This window comes from Argopecten irradians, chromosome 5, assembly GCF_041381155.1.
Source record: "Argopecten irradians isolate NY chromosome 5, Ai_NY, whole genome shotgun sequence".
In the NCBI taxonomy this organism is placed as follows: domain Eukaryota; kingdom Metazoa; phylum Mollusca; class Bivalvia; order Pectinida; family Pectinidae; genus Argopecten; species Argopecten irradians.
In genome coordinates this window covers 23,113,004-23,136,561 of record NC_091138.1, presented here as the reverse complement: position 1 = coordinate 23,136,561, position 23,558 = coordinate 23,113,004, and the positions used below count along the sequence as shown (strand labels likewise).

General features: G+C 34.9%; 1 protein-coding gene across 2 annotated transcripts; it reads left to right on the top strand.

The window, feature by feature from the left end:
* The first annotated feature begins 10,237 nt into the window (after positions 1-10,237).
* LOC138323264 (phosphoinositide 3-kinase adapter protein 1-like) lies at positions 10,238-22,451 on the top strand. 2 transcript variants are annotated; one of them, XM_069267723.1, is made up of 13 exons: positions 10,238-10,485; positions 14,268-14,786; positions 15,487-15,622; positions 15,929-16,180; positions 16,641-16,837; positions 17,717-17,813; positions 18,313-18,387; positions 18,568-18,687; positions 18,790-19,097; positions 19,310-19,373; positions 20,317-20,396; positions 20,647-20,763; positions 21,164-22,451. In XM_069267723.1, the coding sequence occupies exons 2-13, from the start codon at positions 14,268-14,270 to the stop codon at positions 21,254-21,256; spliced, it is 2,058 nt and encodes a 685-aa protein (XP_069123824.1). In that variant the 5' UTR covers positions 10,238-10,485; the 3' UTR covers positions 21,257-22,451. The 2 variants fall into 2 exon arrangements, with proteins under 2 accessions (XP_069123824.1, XP_069123825.1); XM_069267724.1 differs by lacking the exon at positions 10,238-10,485 and adding an exon at positions 10,561-10,687.
* The last annotated feature ends 1,107 nt before the right edge of the window (positions 22,452-23,558 follow it).

Genomic DNA, 23,558 nt, shown 5'->3' with positions numbered 1-23,558 from the left:
GATTGATACACTTCAAGTAAATACTCGAAAAGTTTCCAGACGAAAAATTTGCTCGAATGCCGATGTCAGAAGGGACGGTCTACGTTAAAGACGATATAAACAAAGATTGATTGTGGCCTATCTTCATACGAGAGTTGTCGTGATTTGAGCATAAAAAATTCTCTTGCTCATTGATGCGTTTTCTTCCTGGTTGTATTCACTAGTGCTACGTTACGCTTACCAACCTTTAGATCGTACAAAGTTCATGAAAATTTAGTACGATTTTAAAAAGTGCATTACCTCATACAGGTGTTTTATTCTACCTGGACTTGCCAGTGATGTTAGCTACCTGTAGTGTTGATAAATGGGGGTGGATTAAAACCCTAAAATGAAACTAATCAATAATTGTGGACTATACAGGCACCACATATGGACTTATAGAATCTCACACGTATCTTTTAAGCAGAGAGGGATATCCCAACAGCAGTATAAAATTTTGCCTGGCCAACATGAGACATGTCGAGGCTTGTTGAGCGTTGACAGCCAATTCAACCACAACAATAACCTTGTCAATGTATGGTACACAATATATTCCTTCAATATAATAATTTCACATTTGAAAACAGGTTTAGTACCTTGGAGTGGGACAACTGTTTTGCCTGTTGTCAGTATAATGTGACCGAATGGGATGTCATCGACGGCATGCTTCAGTGAGATAGCAATTACAAGGGGACATAACACGAAATACCGCAGCCTCCCAAAACATACAGACACCCACACACTGCAACACATAGCAAACATGGGAGGTCGTCCTTAAATAATAAGATGTTAATCTAATAAACCAAACGATACTCAAATACCCTATCATGGATGATATGTTTCTTTTCCTTATTATAATTTTTAAAAACAAAGGTATTACATTAAACTCTGGATACTTGAGAACCCATCGGCTATTGTTCCAACATTTTCTGTCGAGGACAGGCAGAAAAGGCGCCCAGTACTGATTTCACCTCGGACGGAGGCAAGATACAGAAGGTCTTCCCATGAGGATCGGAACAACAATAATATGAGCCAAGTCTTTATGGCATGTTACCGCTGGGTCAAATGTGGATTGAAAGAGGTTATTTACATGCAGCTGACCGAACCCCTTTTAGTTTAGGATACAATAAGCTGCCATCTACAAACAATATTATTACTTATCAAGGTTATCTAACCATACATATAAAGTATATCGTCACCTGTGGACTTTGATATTCAACCTACTTTAAAGTAACCATCATTTTCCAAAATCTGAACCTTACCCATCTTGGTGAGTTTAAGTTATACCCTATTTCTATGTGTAATAAAGTAGTTTCCTTTCGTATCTAGGCTTTCCCATGGCAACTCCATTGATTGCCATAAAATATATGCCATTCGTGAAATTAATGACAATGAAGATGATTTGATACATGTTCAGACCAGAGTTGTCGGGATTTTGACATTTATGTTTCTTTTCGCTTTAATACGTTGGCGTCCTGGCCATAGTCACTGAGAATGTATTCAAGACAATTTCAACAGTTTATTTGGTTTCCTCGGATACATGAAAATGTACAACATAAGGAAGAAAATAACAATTGAAAGTTAAATAACAGGAAAATAATGAGATAGAAAAGATAAGATACAAAATATGGATCCAAAAATAACAATTTCTGAAGTTTACATAAAAGATTCATATTCCATTTAATATGATTTAATTTGTCTTATGACAACCTGATCACAAACCTTTCATCTTGTCTATCAATGGATTTTACTATAATACGATGGGACAAACTTCTCTCTAATTCTCGCCCCTGACAAAGTTATTACAAAATGTACATATCCTGTCTCGGCTTAAGACATTGAAACATCTTCTATTTTATATCAGGAATTTGATATTTGAGCATATTGATTGACAAAGTAATTTTCAATTATTCTCTGAAAGGCGAGCAAGATAAACCTCGGGTTTTAACTTATTTTTAAAATACCGTACAATTCCCCTCGTGAAACATTTTCGATTTCCGAGTTACAGTGCGGCGTTAGTTGCTCGACATATATTTTTATTGCGCTTTTTATATAGAAATTGTTAACTATGACCTGGTTCTGGAAAACCCCAGTTTGTCCTACTTGTATGTCATCATCCTGGTCGTAGTACCTGAGACTGAATTCTAGTGCTTCGTCATCAAGAATGCACAAAGGTTATTTGAGATGGGTATGGTTTTAAAAATTGCATAACACTATAAGCTGTTTTATTCTATCAGAACTCGCCCGTGATTTGAACTACCAGAAGTATTGATAAAAAATGAAAATAAAAAACATGATGTATAACGTCACACAGCCTGTCCGCCATCTTGACATCGTGGCCCAAGTACAACGTTATCATGCCTTGATGTAATAGTGACGTCACAATATATTCACGTTCAATTTCGCATCACTTCATTAACGCCCGCTTCCCCGGGCACTATTGCAAATAGTACCAATGTTTATAGCCAATCAGAATCCAGTATTATGTCACGTGATATATACTAACTGTGACTCTGCCTGTTAAATGGGCATTAAACTAATAAACCCAAATCCCGTACTATCCCGTACTAAATTGTACTTAGCCTACGTCATTCTATCATCTCAAAATCCCCGTTTTGACGTAGTCGGCAATCAGATACGTCGAATGTTTATTGACAGGACTATTTATCTATTATGGCCTGGTTGAGAGGGCACTATTGCCTCATAGTATTTTCGAGGGATGGAATAGTGCCCGAGGCGAGGGCACTATCCTATCACGAGACAATACTATGAGGCAATAGTGCCCTCTCAAACAGGCCATACTGGGTTTAGTACATCACCCTCACATGAGATCCGTTTTTATGTCATCGTAACAGAAGCACGTCAAGCGACACCTCGCAACGCTATCTCCATTTCCACACCACGTTGTTACAATTAAAGTACAATATATGAATTGTTTCAGAAATCTGCGTTTGTATAAAACGGGATTCAGCTTCATGAAGATTAAAAGTAGATTAATATAGAACATGATTGAACTGTCTTCTGTAGAAAAGCAACAGTTGCTTGCCATCCCCGCACACAGCAGCCTGTGCGCCATCTTGACGTCCTGATCGAAGCGCAATGTTATAATAACGTCATGTAATGGTGACGTCAAAATACATTCACGTTCAATTTCGCGCCACTTCAATAGGACACTATTGTAAATAGTATCCATGTGTGTAGCCAATCAGAATCCAGCATTCTGTCACGTGATGTATTAAATAGCCATTCACTTAGACAACCTTGCCAGACAGGCATTCTGGTAATTTGTCTCCGTAGAACCACCTCGTGTTTGTGAAATCAAAATTTATACAGTACAGATGGGTTGTAGACACGCAAATAGAATTTGTCTGTACAACGGATGGGGAAGAATCAAATTTCATCCCCACCTGTAGATATCAAACTACCATCCAAAGCGATGGCTTCAATTTTAAGTTTTATTTACCTCTTGACAAAGTAATTTGACATTGCAAGATTAAGATATCGGTACTCAAATGAAATTTTTTTAAGCTATTTTAAATTCTTTTCTAAAAAGGGATTGCATGCATATACTTGTTTGGCACGTATAGCGAAAGATTTGTGAAGTACTACGCCGGTGACAAGCTTAGTGACAATTGCACTAGGTAAATAAAAGGTGATTTCCCGTGTGATTTCATCTAGTATATTAATTCAGCTTGAGCGCAATCGGTGATGTCTTAATATTCTTGGTCTATAGCCAACATAATTTACCCCCTTATCCCACAAACATAATTACGTAATAATCATATCAAGTTTCTTTTATCTTTTTCAGGGCCTGAGATTATGTATTTTTGAGACGACCTGTAAGTGATCGAGATCGGGTTATCTCAGTCGAGGGCTAAGATTTTGTAACATAATCCCAACCGAGGCGTTAGCCGAGGTTGGGATGTTACAAAATCTTAGCCCGAGACTGAGATAACCCGATCTTGATCACTTAAAGGTAATAGATTTTTTTTCTCGCACCTCTAAGATATAATAAAACCATCCATAAACGCATTCAGAGTAAAATTATCCCGTCTTGGGCCTCCTGGTTCAAAGCCGATTGACCATTTCATCTGCGTTTCGAATTTAGTCATTCCGCGTAAAACTATAGTTCGGTTATATCAAAGAAAAAGGCTGATCAATCGGTACATACTATTTTAATCATTAAAAACAACAACCAAAAAATGCATGGTAAATGCTGAATGTACATATTTCTAATAATATTGATTGTCTGAAGCGTGTGACGTCATCGATTCGAGAGTATGACGTCACATGCGCGGACTGTTACATGAATGGTGTAAAATTCCGCCAAAAATCGCGTAAAGGTACCAGACAGATCGGACGAGATAGAAAAATCTAGCACTGGGTATCATGTGAGATTTCCCTGTCCGAGGTGCGAGAAATATGTATTTTTGAGACGACCTTAAGGTATATCAAAGATGCCCCACATTATAACCATACACACTCATTTAAACAATACTTAATATTTAATCGTGTATATACATTATATCAAAATATAAGTAAAATAAATTATTTTGCTTTCATCTGCGCAATAAGTACCTTATTACATATAGATTGTAGTGCAATGGATTTTTTGCGGGATACAATATATTATTTTAACTACTCAAACTTTTTTCAGTGATAGTAGAGTTACGTTAGTAACTTTTGTTACTGAAAAAAACGCTAGTTCGTGTGCATCTGTTTTAAAAAGTAAACCTTGCCATTCATCGGCTAAGTAGTACCTGTAATTATTATTGCACTTGATAGCTTTCTTTAATTTGTTTAATACATCCATGTTTATATATTTACAATTGCTAGGCTTGTTCACTATACGCAAGTACTAGCCGATTTTGTTTACCATAACTGCATGGTAACATTGAACTTTGAACTTGCGTATGAAAATGTTCTATGCAACGTAAAGGGGCTACTTTTTTATAGAAACACATGGCTTTGTTTACATTTTGACGCAACATTACGTGTATATTGTTGTTTTTCATAGAAATTTGGAAAAATATGAACAATACATATATGTTTTATATTTATACATGATACAAACATTTTTTAAATTAACAATTGTATAAAGAAACGGGAAAAATATCCCGACCGGGGCGACGTGCAGTGCTTTCACTTTTGTTAAAAATGATGGATGTCAAATGTAAACATTACCTCTGTGTCTGTGTTCGTCCTACGATCAAGTCTTTGGGGTGGACGGGCGTGAGACCCTCTGACAGAGGTCAGTTATAAACATATCCTCTTGTCTCTGTTCTTTGAGAATTTAATCGTGTGTATTATAAAACATGCACCGCTAGTAATCCACGTGTTGACAGTTACGCGTCAACACAGCTACATTGTATCCATCGAACACAAGTGAAGTTATTCAATCTATCGATGGCGATGGATCTAAGCGTAGATTATATAATCACATGGCTCCCAAGGATGTAATATCGTCAAGTCAGACGACAATCTCAAACACATTGAGCTACTTGAAAACCGGTTTTTGACAACTTCGGCAAACTCCAGTGTGTAAGCGTGCGTCAGCTTCGCCTCGCTGCACAACGGTCACCGAGTTCACACATGTGGCCGAGTACAAATACTTTATGTTATTACGCTATATATTAACTTTTAGCAAAATTGAATATATATTTTAAAATCTGATCTGATTAAATAAAATTAACTCATAAATTTAATTTGTTTGTCATGTTTATTTAACACTAAAATATTGAACTTTTTTGTCGTCGCGGATGAATAATTCTATCTTACGTGAAGCGTCATAATTCGCTGTTCAATTGAGTAAGCTCCTCCCACTTTTGACCGACTTTTATTGAATAATTACGTCACTTTCAAATGACAATTTTATTGGATAAAGTATAAATAAAAAGTCGTGTGAGTGTAAATATAGGGATTGGATTGCGCTTTTATGTTAACCATGCTTGTATGGAGCAATTCCTCTAAGAATATATTCTATGGGGCGCGTTGCGCTTTTATGTTAACCATGCTTGTATGGAGCAATTTCTCTAAGAATATATTCAATATGGGCCGCTAACCCATAGAATATATTCTTAGAGGAATTGCTCCATACAAGCATGGTTAACATAAAAGCGCAATCCAATCCCTATATGGTTACAAGATCCAAGTAGCATCATGGTTCTTCATGGAGGGCTGCTGTGGCCGAGTGATACTGCTTATACGAAGCTGTCATTTTAAATTGCAATTTTTAAAATGATATTGATTAACAGTTTTTAGACGATAATCACCAAATATCTTATCAGAAGAGGAGAACTTTGAGGATTGACGTCTATCGCCCATATGTGTTTCTGATCAGTTCAAAATGAAACAAGAAAATTAACTTTCACATGATCCCTTTTGACCTCTGTGATAACAATAGGCTTCTTCCATCCCACGAACTAAATAATAAGGAATTCGATATTACACATGCTCTGGTACAAATTACATTTGATCCTATTCACAGTTTATTCTTATTCGGTACATTGTCATTACTCAATATTAGCATTACAGTTGTGAATTACAATCTGTAGTCTAGTTTTGTATGGTTCGTACCAAGTAGGGGCTTTAGTGTTTACTTTTACAAACCGATTTCCTTTATTCTCTTTTTTTTAAATATTTTCTTGATTTTTCTCTAGTAGACATCTGGTTTTTATCATTTCAGTGGTTGATCTGTACGCAATTTGTGTGAGGGTTGTAAAAAAACTTATTTTTGTCATTTTGTACGTTCAATTTTGTCTTTTAATGAACCATTTTGTAAGTCTAAAACTGAACCTTTTACTTGAAAGTACATGTATGTCCATTCTAGGCTACACAGATCCCTTACTACGTAATTACGGTTATAGTATACCATACTCATCGAACTTCTACAGCTATGATTAGGGAAGAAAGAGACACATGAAATAATAAGTAATGGAAATGGTGTTAGATTGGACATTTAATATACAAGGAAGACTTTCTTTAAAAAAATATAAGCTATACAATTGACATTTCATAGAATGTTGACATGAGTATTCTGGCTACATCCGACCCACTAATATGTTGTGCAATCCTTAACTTCCTCATACGGCGTACCATAGGTAAAAGTCTCGGGAACACAGAGGCCCATTGATAGGTATTCATATGTAGTCTAAACAAAGATAATGTCTGATGTCATTGTTATTATCTGGCATGCAAGTTAAATCGCGGTGGGAGAATTACTTTGAATACATGTAAGATGAAGGAAGTTTAGCGATGCGATATTTAGGAGGACTGTCACATATGGAATTGATTGTCGGGACTATTTGTTAAAATAAAACAAAAATAAACTCATTAGTTACAAAACGTCAGAAAGTGTCTTGCTAGGACACTTGTGTAAAGTTCCTCGTCGTTAAATTGAAGAAAAATGAAGGGTATTAAATGAAAATTAAGTGCCTGGCAAATGTCATATGTTACACTTTTATCAATACAAGAAAATAACGTAGTGAAACCTACAAAAATGCATATGCTGTCTGTCTTAGATACATTACAGTAAAACATGGAGATAATTCAAACTGCTGTCTGACTGCAAGTTGATATTATGCAATGGTAGCAGGTTTCCTTCAGGAAAGAAAAACAAAGTCAGTTTTAATGTGTCATTTTATTGTTTAATGATGGGTCTGGTTACAAGTTTTTCCCTAGGTATTTACGACCCTCTGTGTTTAACATTGTCATCTGAACACTTCTTTTCCCTTACTATTAAAGGGATTGTGCCAGAGCCTTGTCATTCAATACATATATTTCCAATGATATCTTTGTTGGTTAGCTTATACGGCTGTGCCTTATCCAAACACCAATTGTTACTTTCTTTACTCCCCCATTTCTCACTCTCCATCGACGTCAAAGTTTCACAAATCATACTCTAGGGATGGTATATGTAATTACATTGATGGCGTGCCTCTGTAAAACTCTCTCAAGATGAAGCGCTAATTCTTAATATGGAAACTAGTAGCCTATCTATCCATTGGCTTGAAAAGGGACATAACTAAATTACATACTTCATTATCAAATTTGTATTTACCGCCATCCAAACTTGTAGATGTCCTGAAGCCATAGTGCCAGTTTGTCTTAAACATTGTGTCTGTTTATGATATTATCATGGTTGTCGTCATACCGCCATTTTTGTTGTTGTTGTTTTTTGGGTTTTTTTTGTTTTGTTTATTGGTATTTTTTTGCTGGAGTCATTGTTTCGGTGTTTTTACTTTGCCCTTTTTCCCTCTTGTTGTTTTTGACGATTTGGTTATTCCCCATCACAAATAAGATCTGTGGAAAAGTGACCACAATAAAAGGTCAAGTTCATGATGTCAAATTAGCTATTGACCATTGTTCTCGAGTTGTCGGAAAAAAGTGTGACATGTGCTGCTGATGGTTAGTTTGTTTGAAAATGATAAATGACCAGAATCCATATTAAACCATAAATTATTGTGAACAGACTTATCTCCCGTTACCAGGTCATACATTTAATATGTTACCAACTTCAAGAACATATATACTTTATCCTTTTTATCCCTTTTTAATACCTTAACATTTCGTCTGGTCAAACTACCAGTAATCATTCGTACCAAGTTGTAGGCTATTCATTAACGAAAATTATTTTAGGCGCGGGTTAACATGAGGAAATCGTTTAGCCCAAGACCTGACACAGGTAAGCATAACAAAATTTAATGAGAAAATCCTATTGTTCTTATTTCTCTTTCATGGTGAATGTATAATTAGGAAATCCAGAGGTGAAGGAATTTGAGTTTTGGGTCTATGTCTTTCTGATTTTGCTCTGTCACTTGACTAGTAACAGTATCACTCCTCTTCACTGTCATATTCTTAATACAATAGATACTTCTACAGACACAGACACAGTAATGAAGTCCATCTTGTTCACTTCGTGTCTAATACAGTATATATACATTTAAATATAACGATATGGGATTTAAACCTTGTATATTATAAACTAGATGTTAGAAAGAACATGAAACCGACAAAAAAAGGTATGTATCGCTTAAATATCCATTCATTTCATAAAATATTCAAACACGGGGAAAATATGCATTTGTTGTTCAACTAAAAATAACCGTAAAACTGTTCCATCGTCTTTCTTGAAATGATCTTGTATAAATGAAATTTGACCTTTTCTAGGACCATATGAACGATATCGTGAAAGCAGAACACTCGTTTATTACTTAACTGTTGTACATGTACATGAAAGGACTATTATGGATTGGGTCCCTTTTGGTCGCCAAATACATGTATTTTATATAAGTGTCAAGAAAGAAAGTAAGTTGTTGTATTTGTATAATTGTATATTTGTAATTTTGCAGCTTTAATGGCAATGGAAACCATCCTAAATATGCATAGATTTTTATATACTTTATTGTCTGAGAAACAATAGAGCGCAATCTTTAACAAATTCAATTTTTACTGAGAATATTTAGACACTTTTAAGATCTCTAGTTTGTCCAAGTTAAACAAGGTAAAATAGACAATATTCACATTTGCATAATTTATTCATGTTTAAGATAGTGATAGCAACTTCAATTATACAAAACCACCATGTCAATTTGTTTTAGGGATGTGCTCAATATTTGAAATTCAGTCATTGAAGTTATATGTGCTCTTCTTGGTTCGTAAGTGTGAAATTTACTGCACATATAACTTTAAATATTTAAATAACAGAAATCACACATTTGAAATGTTGACGGATGTGGGGACCTAAAGGGCACAAACCTAATCTGATTTATATTGTCCTTCCAGAATATGCCAACATTCTAAAGTTTTGCTTATATCTTACTATAGATTAAGTGATATCAGATTCGGATTTCCTTTCTGTTATGAAATTGCCAGGAATTTTAAATTTTTTTAATTTAACGTATAAATGTAGCGAAGAATAAAATCTTTAATCCAAAAATGATTGTATTTTAGGAGATAAATGCAGTCTACTTACCAACCGAGCAATACATAGTGCAAGTGTCGTTCTCACCTGATAACGTTAAGGGTTGGTTATTGTGTCACAGATTGACGCATTATAACAAACACGACATCATTTAATATATAAAACCAGAATTACGTGTACAGTGGAGCATTCAAATAGTATACAAGTATCCAATTAAATATTTATAGGTAAAACTGATCTTCATAATTTTCATCATGCGCAACATAAAAATAGAAACAGTTTAGATCGTGTTTATTATCCGAGGTAGTGTCAACAAAGCACAGTAGGCACAGACTACGGGTAACATACAAACGGCGAGACAACCAGGAAGTGTTAAAAATAACTCGTAGAAAAACCTACTACTAGACAACATACAGGCGGAAAACAGGAACAGAGCTTCAATACACATTTGTTCCTGAGAGTGATAGATATCCGGACGGTCCAAATGCAGTCGCTTATTAGATAATTGTCCAGCGAGTATAGATGTGTATACCTAGCATAGACAGGTACGTATGGTTTGAATACACTATGCTTCAGTTTAGTAGCTTTAAAATATATATGTGTTTATTACAGGTTTAACGTGTGTGTATGCGTGATTCAATATGTGGGTGCATGAGTGTAGGGTCCTAAATAGCCTAATCTATCTTGTTTTTAATGGACATTTGAATGGAACGGACTGAAGAACAACATGGGCTGTAGTGTAGACAGGTTAGTTAAGAACTACAAAATTAGTTTTATATATAACTTCACTGATATCCATAGAATATAAAATAACGGGGGAAGTATAGCAACAATACCCATTGTTGTTATCATCCTTTGTTATCATACATTTTGTCCGTAATCGAGGATATAATTATATACTTCCCATTTTACATGTGCTATCCTTATTTGTCAGTAAGTAACCATTTTGACGATATCGTTTCTACAAACATTTATCTTAAATGTTTACATTCCGTATAGATATACATGTACGGTCGTTAGAGTCGACAAAAACCCCGTATGTCCCGGCAGGTCGTCCATTAAGTGGCTTCAATTTAGGAAGTGATATGGGATATATTATGTATGGTGGCAAATTGCGGCCATCATGTTATTTGAATGTCACGTTACGGTTAACATATACGTATATCGACATAATATGTTGGGGCATAACACTACTAATCGATATTTAAGTCAGTAAGTCGAGTTATAACAAAACTTGTTAAGATAATTATGTTGGAAAGTCTACTTATTACATTGAAAAGTCGATTTAGCTTATTATGACGACTGTTGTGTCGAAAAGTCGTGTTATAATTTGACTGATCACCAATTCTTGTTATAACTGGTGGATAATATTATCGAGGTAAAGTCGAGTTAACACCATGGGAGTAATATGTCACCGTATAATGGGTATTGCAATCAACTCCACAGGTGTCTATATATATATTCGATTTACCTGCTGAAGTGCCTATATATAGACGACATGGTTTAAAGTTTGAGTTGAAGTTGGTCGTTTATTACGACGGTTGTAACAAAATATAATATTAAGATATTTTTACCAAAAAAAGTCTTTGATGGGGTTATAACCCGACCACCAAAGAAATGCAATGTATAACATCAAATGGATTTCATAAAAGAAAAATGGGGCTGTAAAGGGGAAGGTGATGGGTAATTCAATTTAAAATAATTGATGTAAAAGCACAATTAAAACAAATGACCTTGACCGTACGAACCTTGTTCATCCATGATAGTCAGCTTCTGCTTGAATTCAGCTGCATCACCTATCCCTTAACATCCTCTTTGTACATATCTATATACATCGATCAGTCATCAGATCTCAATCTTTAAGATACAGAAACGAAACATAGTCTGCCTTCATAAATTACATGTACATTAAAACAAGTTTTAATTGGTATGTTTTAATTGGTATTTGTATGCCAGTGCAGCTTACTACTATACGTGATAATACACATATATCCTTATACATCGACGACTGTTAAGGTCGTGTGTGACAGTAGTCTAATATAATGGTGCTTGAGGCCTGTCGTGACAGCGGGTACCAACGTAAACAGGTATCCTAATGTTTCGATGACTATGAAAAATAGTGATAACAGTGTGAGGGGGCCGGCGGCCTGTCGTAGTGGAGGTATCAGTATAAAGGTTTCATTTAAAGGTGGTAAAGCGTGGGTGTATTTAGATGACACGACACATTATTTCTCTAAAGGAACGATCTCTAAACCATCTTAATTAATTTATGTGAGTCAGGAAATGAGCGACTGACAGTGTATCCAATTTGATTTCACATTTAAAAAGACATTTGAATGTCTATTTAAATTTCTATACCAGTTACAAAGGAACTCATTATGAAACTATATGTAACATGTAGAAGACGGTGAGTAGCCCCAAAGAAGAGCCAAATGTAAAATATAGGTTGATATATATAAATCAACTTAAAACAAAATCAATAAAAGTAATGTGAATAAATTCCAGCTAAGATACTTTGTGTATTTGCGTACTTGGTAAAATCATATGAATTAAAACTCTGAAAAAATCTGGGCCCATTTTAATGAACATTCCTTAACTGAAAAAATACTCAACTTAAAATTCGCCATGTGAAAGCATTACAGAATTTCATTAATGGAAATTTACTGAACTTCTGTAATGACTTCTGAAAAAGTTTAGGTAGGAAATTCTAATGTTCGTGAATGTATTCATTATTAATTCTCTTAAAGATGCTCCACCGCTGACAAATGGTATTTGTTGTCTATCAAAACCAGAAGTACATGTAGACTATTTAGTATTTTTCTTCAGTTACAAAAGTTACTTACTTTACACCATTACCACTATTGAAAAGTTTGAGCTTTTAATTTTACTTCAAGTTAAAAATATGAAAAATAATTAATTGCATCCCGAAAAAAATCCGTGGCACTATATATATATATTATGTTGAATGAAGTAATGATTATGCATGCACCAAAGGCGAAATAAATTATTTTATCTTAGTTTTTTTTGGTAATTAGGCATATATGTACACAATTAAACACCAATTATTGCTCAAATGATGAATATCATTTATGCTCTGTCGGCGGTGGAGCATCTTTAATTATTGTACAAACTGTTTTATTTTATTATTTTGAGTCTATGCAATGATTAAGCAGTGCTCGGAATTAATTACTAACATACAATTCTCAATATTTTCTGGAATCCAACAATTTCCCATGTCATGGACAAATTAGTGTTCAAACAATGACAACAGATTGTCTATATAATTAATGTTCAAACAATGACAACAGATTGTCTATATACTTAGTGTTCAAACAATGACAACAGATTGTCTATATAGTTTGTGATAAGGCAGTGATAAGTGTGAAGCCTTGGACCTATTGTTATGATAGTGATAACTGGCACGCTACGGATTCCGTGTTATAACCCTATTTAACACTGATATAAGTATCCATGGTCGACTAATTAAGATGGTCTTAGATTTCTGATCTCTCCGTTTGAAATAGAACAGTAACTATTGATGCTTTATATTGGAGTTAACAAGTACAGTTTTCTGGAATCATCGACAGAGGACAATACCATGAGTCAGTAAGTTAGGGGTGTAGTAGTAATTAGACAAGTAAATCAAATAACATGCATAAGCTGTGAACAATATTTTTGAAACAGATATGTGTAGAGCTTCACGATCACAATGCTTTGAGGCTGTGTGTTGGGAAACATGGAGTTCATACGATTAACATCAGAAAACTTTAATAACAGAGGCTTTTACGCTCACAGTGACACAGTTGTTTAGGCCAGTGATCCAGGCGGATGTTTCTAACATCCAATGATAATAATACTAAAATCATACATCTAAGTAGTTAACGAACAAGATACGTATAAATTATATCTGACTTGGGATCTTTGTATGATGGATATAAGGCCATATAACAACTATTGGACAGAAGATTCATTTGTATAATAATGGGTTTTATAGATTGTTTGTTTGTTTTGTTTTGCTTTGCTTTTACGACCGTGTGATAATCTGTGAATAATAAAAGTCAATGACTCTTTTTTAATAATTAACGGTTTTCTTGCATAACACATGAACCTAATTTACATAGTATTTATGTAAACATGATGCACCAACAATTCTCGGCTTGAGATTAGATAGAATCTCCACATTAGAATAACAGTTTTTGTTGAACATTTTATGAATTTTCAAAAATTAAACATTCTGTGATAAAAACCCTGAATGTTCATGTATTTTCCTGTTTCACGTTTTCCTTCGGATACGACATACATGTTTTAACCATTCTGTTGATTACAGATGACGTCAGAGGGCCTTTACGATAACGGGAACAAGTCAAGTAACGCGAAAATGGCAAAAACGGACATTTGTTTGTTTTACGATCATGACGATGGTCAAGAATGGTTTAAATACTGGACGAGGATGATGAATTGCAGTGATGTCAAACTGACCATAGATGTATGTGATACAATGATATCCTCACACGAGTTCAAGGCCAAGGTCAGCAAGTGTAAACTGTTGGTCGTCCTGACAACCAATAATATGTTGCAATTTTATCAAGACGATGACAGTCATTTTCTGTCTCTGAATTATAGAGCATACGTCGCTAACATCCTGTGCCATACATCAGAAAGCGACATGGAAAATATTACATTTCTACACCAATTCACGACGTCAAGAACTTTCGTTGCTTCTGAGGAAGGAATTGAGAACCGATCTATAGTGGGGGACCTTTTAGAACTAGTTGAGAAGTACCAGAAGAGACCGAGAAGAACCAAAGTGAGAAAATTCAAAATAATGCCAAGTCACATTCATGAGGTTAGTGACATTTTATTTTCCATACTGAATAAGATCTGATTATTTCCCGATAAAAATATACCTTTGGACTATTTACGTCTTCATTCTTTATTTTCAATTGTATCAGATGATATTTCAGAGATATACATGAACAATAGGACATAGAACAATTTGATGGTCCATATACCTCTGCATTGTGATTTATTTACTGGATCAGTCACGTTCACATCCCGGCTGCTCAGAGGACGTATAACAAACTAAACCAAGTCACGTTTACATACTGACTGTCTATGGGGCATGAATCAAACTAGGTCACGTCAGTAGTGAGGGTCACAAACCAGTGCATAGTTACAGGAGAATGTGTAATTTATTTCCATTCACAATGACCCACAGTATAGATAAAGACTTCCTGGGGAAACTGAAATATTTATGTTTACTTCCTTATCGAATAGACTAGGTGAAAATTGTATTGCTTTATATTTTTTATTATTCAACTGTTCATATATAAAGATTACACAGTATATATCTCCCTACGACCGGAGAGACTGGTTCGGTTGTAGTGTGTTTCATTATTGTTGTCTTGGCCAGGGTTAAAGCCAATGAAATAAAATATTTCGCATTTTACTAAATCCAATGAAGAGTTAATTATCTAACGTAGTAAGATTTGGAAATCAGACGACACTGATAACTTATTGTATTATCATAACCGTTTTGTTAAAAGGTCAAGGAATCAATCGCACTGATCTTCCCACGTGAGGTTACAGGTCTTGTTGAGATCTCTGTTGGAAAAGATGACACGAGGCACATGGCCGAAAAGATGAATCCTTTCACATACACATTCAGGCTACCCGACACATGTAAATATAAAACATATCAAACCTTTATAGATAACGCTAGTGATATTATAGCACCATTTATATCTTGAGCTAGAATCAGATATCAGTGATATTTATATGTATATATCACTGAAAGTAAAGCCTTTGACATTATCAGGAAAATCCAGTCTGTCAAAAATATCGTAATATTCAGAAGAAACATCTCAAATGCTTTAAACTACTTGAATTGTTAGGAAAAAATATTGTAATATATTTAGTGAATGATATCGAAGCATTGGTAGAATGAACTGATAGACTATTGTCTGAAATATTACATTTATCTTCCAGATAATAAAGCAGGGAAAAGTAAATTAACGGTGTACATAAATAATAGAACCTTCGGGAGTCACCTCATCACGGTGACTTTACCGACACTGGGTCCTTACCAGTGTCCAGCTTTCCTCTCTCAGATCCTTGGAAGTCCCATTGATGACCAGGAAGCTTTAGACAAAGCGTTGGTAGAAGTTTATCAGGCCAGTCTTGCTAAGGACAATGCGTTAGAGAGTATTCTCGGGGACTACTACGAGGACGCACCACAAAGTAGGTTTACCTATTTTAAAATTGTTTCCATTTGCTGATTTACAAATCATCTTACTTATATGAAACATCTATACCTGAATATTACCAAATGCATGTACGCCTTCTATAATTCTAATACTCCTAGCAATATCCTTTTCGTGTTTTTTATGACATCGTCTCACTTTTGGCCTTTAGTTAGGAGTCGGTCCTTATGTGTGTACCTTTTGAATAGACATAATCGTCTATAATAATTGAAGGTCTTGCTCTACCTGATTAAGAATCATTAAGTTATCACATATCAGCTTAAGGTACACTGTAAGTGCTGGATGTCTCCAGTTGCCTGTGAAAGCACTAAAATGATCGGACTATTATGCCAATTTTAAGTGAATATTGAGTATGTAGTATACGATATAGGTAGTACTCAGTTCGGTGCTAAGATGTTCATACAAATGAAAGCTACAAAATAACATTTATTTTCTAGACCGAAGTCAATATGAGTTGCCAACGCTTCTACACTTTGCTGCCAAGAATGGATTGAGTGAGCTTTGTTCGGTGCTTCTGGATACACCTGGGTCCCTAGCGGCCTTTCAGGTTGAGAATCGAGATGGTTGTGATCCCGCCGATTTGGCTGAAAAACATGGACATTCCGAGCTTTGTGACTACCTTCGCACTTTTGTGGTAAGTTTTCCCTGCTGACCCGAGCGCGAATAATTCTTACATTTTCGGTTACACAAAGATGCCGTGCAATTTTGGGGGGAGGTTGAACGAATTAGGCATCCAATGCTATTGATTAATTTCTGTTAAATTGACATGAGAATTACTTCCTGGTTTTCACGGATTGTCACATTGCATTGTCACCATGAAGCTAACTGACCAAGTCATCATAAATATTTAAAACTTCCGCAATCCTGAAAAGTTCCACTTCATTATATGCTACATCTATATTTAAACGTTGCATAACAACCTATTTTGAAATAACCAGTATATATGCCTCATGATACATTGTTAAAGATTAACAAGAATTCTGTTTGTTCGTATTTCACGTCTGTATTAATCTATAGGCGTTTGGAATATTCACTCATAAATATACTGTGTTAACTTGAATAAAAAATTAGTAGACTTCAGAATTTTGATAGGGTGTCACAGATGCTACGTAAGTTGTAGTCATACTTTAAACCAATTTTGGCGGTGACTTAATTTCGCGCCTTTATACCTTTATTTTCACGATCTAGACTTAAGTAGTTTCATGGCGATTTATTTTCACGATCTAGACTTCAAGAATTCTATTTTACTTGTATTTTAAATAGTTTAATGCAGATTTATTATCACGATCTAGGCTTCAGCAGTTATATTTTACCTGAATTTCAAATAGTTTAGAGACGATTTATTTTCATGATCAAGACTTAAGGAGTTCTATTTTACCTGTATTTTCGTGGCGTGTGTTCACTCACGATTTCTTATCGTCTAATGGCACGCGAATATACATCAGTTTGCAGTAATTATTGTAAACGCTTTCAAACATTGTTATAAAAGGAAAACATTTGTCCCTTCCATTAGGACGTGGAGGCTACTGTACATGCCTGTGAAGACATTTATTTAGAAATGAGCGACAAGAAAATCTACGAAAACCAACTGTCATTGGAGGAACAGAGAGGTAAATATATCAGGGGCACTCCTGCTGGTGTAAAAGGTGATAAGTATGGTTATAGGTTTACACGGGGAAAATAATTCTAACCATGTAGACAAATTTAGATTTATCAATTTGTTAAAGCAGTATGTCCTTTATCAAGGCACATCTAATGCAAACACGGTCTCATGGTATAGAATTTACAATAGAAAAAGACAAAGGAAACGTATTATTATCAATTGAACAAATTACAGCCGTCGGTATGCTGAAGCCAAAGACGGAATATTCAGCGAATATTGATTTCATTGGTCTTAACATAACGAGTAAGTAAATGATACTGTTACTTCGACCTTTCATTTGTCCACAAAATATTGAAAGTTAACCTTATAGTTAGAACCAATTTTTTTGAAGATATAATAATATTAGATAATATAATTAAATATGAAATTACAATATGTATACTTCTCAATGATAAAACTCCAAATGAAGATAAAGCCGCTATTTTCTTCTTATTTATTTATTCCAGATCTTCTGAGAGAAAGAACTGTAAATAATGACATATTTGATATGAATGCGAATGCTCCAAAAGTAACCACGAGAAGTAAGTAAAATCAGTATAGTGTTAGTGATATTGTCCATTATCTATTGTGAATGTCCATATTATCACCGTGTCGTTATAATTAGGTTGGAAGCTTGAAAATGTTACTAAGTAATAAAATAAGTCCTGAACCATACAAACATTAAGACTGATTTTTTTATGGAATTATATCACCTGTTACAGTCCCTGAACAAACAAGTACGAGGCGTAACAGCGAGCCAACCCCTTCACGACCACCACTGCCGACTCCGAGAAAGACTACACTGAAACAACAATCTCCAAAGGAGTTCATGGGAATGACCGGTAAGTGATGTAAACAGGGATTCTTTTTTAGCCATTTATTTACAAAACTGTTTGTGTCAGAAATACATGTGCGGGTTTCATTTCATATCTGTCTGTTAACAGGAGGGAAATCAGCAACTCTACCAGCCCATAGCTCCGCCGCGGAAAATGACCTTATTGGTATAATGTCCGGCTTTAAAGATGGCGAATTCACACTTAGTGAGGTAGAACGTTTATGCAATTCCTGGAAAACTCAGAATTCAAATAACTCCCGCTCTATCAGGGAACGCAAACAAGCCTTAGAGACGCTGAGGAAGGAGTATATGTCCATGTTCGATCTCGTCAAAGAACAGAAAAAGGGAAAAGGTGTATTCAAGAAATTAAAGAATAAACTCGTGAAAAAGAAGTCCCAACAAAATTTAAATATATCGGTGAGTACAAAAGATAATGTTCATACTTTGTCTATGAAAACAATAAGTGGTTGAAACAATGTTCTCTTAAAAATTCTCTATCTATTTTACAGCTTAAATTTAATATCATACAAAAGATACAACTAAATTTAAAAAACGTGAATAGATCTACATTTGTATTTGGTCGCATGTGGTTATGTTATGTGAAATGAATCGGAACGTTTATCTTGTAGACCCCAACTCTGTTAAGAGGCTCCACAGGAGGCGCGACTTATCAGGACAGGAGCAGTGGCTCTAGTAAGTCTAATGATCTCATTCCTGATCGATCTCATTATCTTAGACAAATAACAGGAGCATTGGCTCTAACAAGTCCAATGATCTCATTCCTGATCGATCTCATTATCTTAGACAAATAACAGGAGCAGTGGCTCTAACAAGTCTAATGATCTCATTCCTGATCGATCTCATTATCTTAGACAAATAACAGGAGCAGTGGCTCCAACAAGTCTAATGATCTCATTTCTGATCGATCTCATTATCTTAGACAAATAACAGGAGCAGTGGCTCTAACAAGTCTAATGATCTCATTCCTGATCGATCTCATTATCTTAGACAAATAACAGGAGCAGTGGCTCCAACAAGTCTAATGATCTCATTCCTGATCGATCTCATTATCTTAGACAAATAACAGGAGCAGTGGCTCTAACAAGTCTAATGATCTCATTCCTGATCTCATTAACTTAGACATATAACAGGAGGGAAGAAAATGTAGAGGCAAGACATCTGAAACCTTCCAGAAAGAATAAATATATTTCTTTCCGTCTACATTCTACAGTCTACATGCACTTTGATCATAATTTGCATTAAATATTTGAGATCGTTCCTTCCAATAACGTCAGAAATAAAAACAAATGTATTTTATTACGGGGATAGCATATCTTTACATAAAAAAATTACACAAGTTATATCGTATGAACAGCCACATACAAAATCACTGACTGGTTGGATATCAACACTGTCTGAAAAATATATCCATAAGCTGGTCAAAGCAGAACAGATTGCAGTTAGTCCTCAAACATCTGCATTAGCCCATATTCTAAAATTGGTAGAAGTTAACACCGACAGTTACTCATTTTCGAATTCTACTGATTGTCCTTCACTATTGCATTTGTTTGCCCCTAGAGCGCTGATCTGTATTTCCTGGAACACGTGAAATAATTGAGTTAATGTGTAATTACAGGTAATGGTAGCAGAGTGTCGGATATCAGCCATGCATCGTCATGCAGTTTTGACATGTGTAGCGATTCGGACCCACTTCAGGTATTATTTACCCTGTTTCGTTTATTATTGAACATGTATTGTAGTAATTAGCATGAGATATGTATAATCGGTAATGTAAAATAACTTTATAACGTGAAGTAATAGAGGCAAGAATGATAGTCTCCCCTACATGGACTGACTCGCTCATTTAATAATTTTGAGGTGAATAAGTCAATTTCCGCACGGAACAAAATGGATAAATTCAATTTAATGGTAATAAGGACATAACTTACTAGAATATATACAACAGGAGGAAGAGGATGATTCCTCCGGAGAGGACGCCTCCTACATGAGGACACCAGTAAGCCCCAGGGTAGGGGAGGAGGTGGTACAGATGAGACAGTCAACGTCACGACCATCAGGAGAGGTAAATAAAATAAAGACGTTTATATATCTGTGGGATGTCCAAAGCCACGTCTGAACATGTCCTTAAAATCAATATTCAGTGGTAATTAACAGATCATGACGGTGTCATGATGGTGTCATGGAATCAAAACCGAAATATTGTTTATCCTGTAAATTTCATTATCATCTCTTTATAAATTGGCCAATCACCATACCGTAATAATTTCTTATTACTGAAACCATTCATATGTTCTAGTTTTTTCTTGCGCAGAAGAATTTCGTTTTCCTGTCAAAATAAATATTCCTCTTCAATAATAACAAAATACGAAAAAAATAAGAGAAAATGGTTAATATCCTTTTAAAAATAGTCAATAAGTTCCCTCATATTCCATACCTAACTTGATGTATTTCAATTGTTGTAGTCACGTAAAACAATGCGCCTCGAGTTCCTAGAAACTGCGAAATCCTTCGAAGATGAACCGCCTGCTCTGCCGCCCCGTAACTACAAGCCCTAAGGAAAGCCGACGTTTTATGTGGCGTCGTCATTTCTCTACCAGCCATTGAGCAAGTCTTTGTTCTGTACGGACAAGGATAGTAGGTGTTCAATGCCTCGCGTGCTGCGTGTGGGGAATGTGAACTAAGATATGTGCCATAGATCATGGACAGAGCTCCCAGATTAAATAAATCCCGTGTTGCTAGTACACCGAGACTGTTGAATATTCGAATACAAATACCACGACAAAATATCAACTGTGCAACAAGTATTCAAAGACAAAAGGAAAACATGCTTATTTTGACATTGAGTTTCATTTTAAGAATTATCCTTCATTTCAAATCACCTTTTGTCAAAAATGCAAGAAATGAAAAAAAATGAATGAGATTAATTTAATGTTTATTTTGTTGTTTATTATAAAATCAAACGATAGTTTTTACCATTTATTGTTCTAAAGTATATTTTATCGGTATCTAATGCTTATGTTAACTGCATATAAAACGGTTTCTTTAGAAACAGGAAGACATGTCCATAAAGTTTTGCAGCATTAGCCATAGTAACGGCTTTTAAACAATTACATACTTGTTCATTGATCATCGTTTATCATGATTTATCTTCTTTTCCATCAGTTTTATGAATTATTCGATTATTGAAATTTGGCATTTGACCTAGTATGCACATATTGTTGTTTATGAACTGTACTCTAACCTAATGAAATAATAACAATTCAATACATGTATGTCAAAAGTTTATTATGTAACAGTTCATTGTTTTCTTACAGTACTTGATTATTGAACCTTTCCCTATACATGTAGTTATAAGACCTTATGAAACATGATGCTCGAGTCTTATAAACTGTAAGTCATAGAGCTGGGAGTCGTTTGACTTGATGAGCAATTGAGTAACGAGTGACTATATGATTTTGTGAAATATTTTTCTCTGAGTATGGCGATTGAGAGTCATTTGATTTCAATGAGTCAATTAAATAAATCCATTATGTGACATTGTGAGACGAGTGCCGTTGTGAACTGATTAAACGTGTGTGTCTCTAGATCTGTAAGCCGTAGAAGAAAGTGACTTTAGTGACTGTGTGTGGCATTATTAAATCTTTCTAAATCGTGTGATACAGTATTAATGATGTTGTATAAAAAATTGTGGAAGCTTTATAAAGCTGCCTAATAAAGCCTATGTTATAATTCAATAAATGTGTGATGGAATACATTTTCTTATTGATTATTTACACACGTTGGGATTAAGGCATAACCGGTTATATAAAATAGCAGGACAAACACTGCGATTTTATTTGTCACCAGAAATTAAATGTTACAGTAAAGAATGTCGCAATCTGTTCAAATTCCCCCGATATACAATGAATTTGCCAATGTAATAATTTTGCAAATATCACTAGTGTGATTTAATCTTGAGTGCCTGTCATTGGCGTAAATTCGGTGTGACGTCAGGATTATGAAATATATGAAATGAACCCTCATATAATCGATCACAGCTCGATCACGCTAGTCCTGTGTGGGCACCATATCTTGAAAAAAAAACATATTGTTAAAATAGAAGGTGTCCAAAGAAGAGCTACTAGGTGTCTCCCAGAAATGAAAAACATGACCTACCAAAAAAGATTAAAGAAACTAAACCTAACAATGCTGGCCTACAGGAGAATCAGAGGAAATGTTATTGAACTATATAAAATAACGAGTCATATTTATAATAAAAATGATTTAATGTCATATTACTTTGGAAAGACACGTCAGATCACCATAACGGTAGAATACATACGAAAAACCATATTCCCTAAATGGTCAACAACTTTATTCAGAAAGAACTATTTCCTGATCAGAACTGTAACTATTTGGAATGAACTGCCTGAACATGTAGCAATTAGTGTAAACTCGTTTAGGAATAAGTTAGATAATCATTAGAATATCAGGAAGATTTTTTATCAGTCACGAAGCAACAACATCATAGAAAACCATAACTTTGTATGAGGTGTTATAGATTATTAATGTATTTTACTTATGTAATATGTATCTATACGAGTCTGGTATAGAGGACTCATGATTGTCCTGAACCAGAATAAATCTTATCTTATATAAGATACTACACATTACTTATTTCTATTATTTGCAAGGATCAAAATTACCGTGACGAAAAATGGCGAAAATGAGAAAATGGCGACGACGAGGAGAGAAATTTGAACTTGTAGAAAAGATACGACTGTATTAACATAGTAGAACGTGCAAGCGTGATGGAACGGATTGCTGTCGGTAGAACAGTTTTTCATTCGTTGAAAAGACCAAGGTAAGTGGCGCAAC

Bases quoted from the DNA above. Each gene is read 5' to 3' on its own strand.
- LOC138323264 (XM_069267723.1), top strand. From the start codon at position 14,268: ATGACGTCAGAGGGCCTTTACGATAACGGGAACAAGTCAAGTAACGCG. The intron at 19,098-19,309 runs GTGAGTACAAAA...TTTATCTTGTAG, and splicing joins AACAAAATTTAAATATATCG to ACCCCAACTCTGTTAAGAGG. The intron at 20,397-20,646 runs GTATTATTTACC...TATATACAACAG, and splicing joins GCGATTCGGACCCACTTCAG to GAGGAAGAGGATGATTCCTC.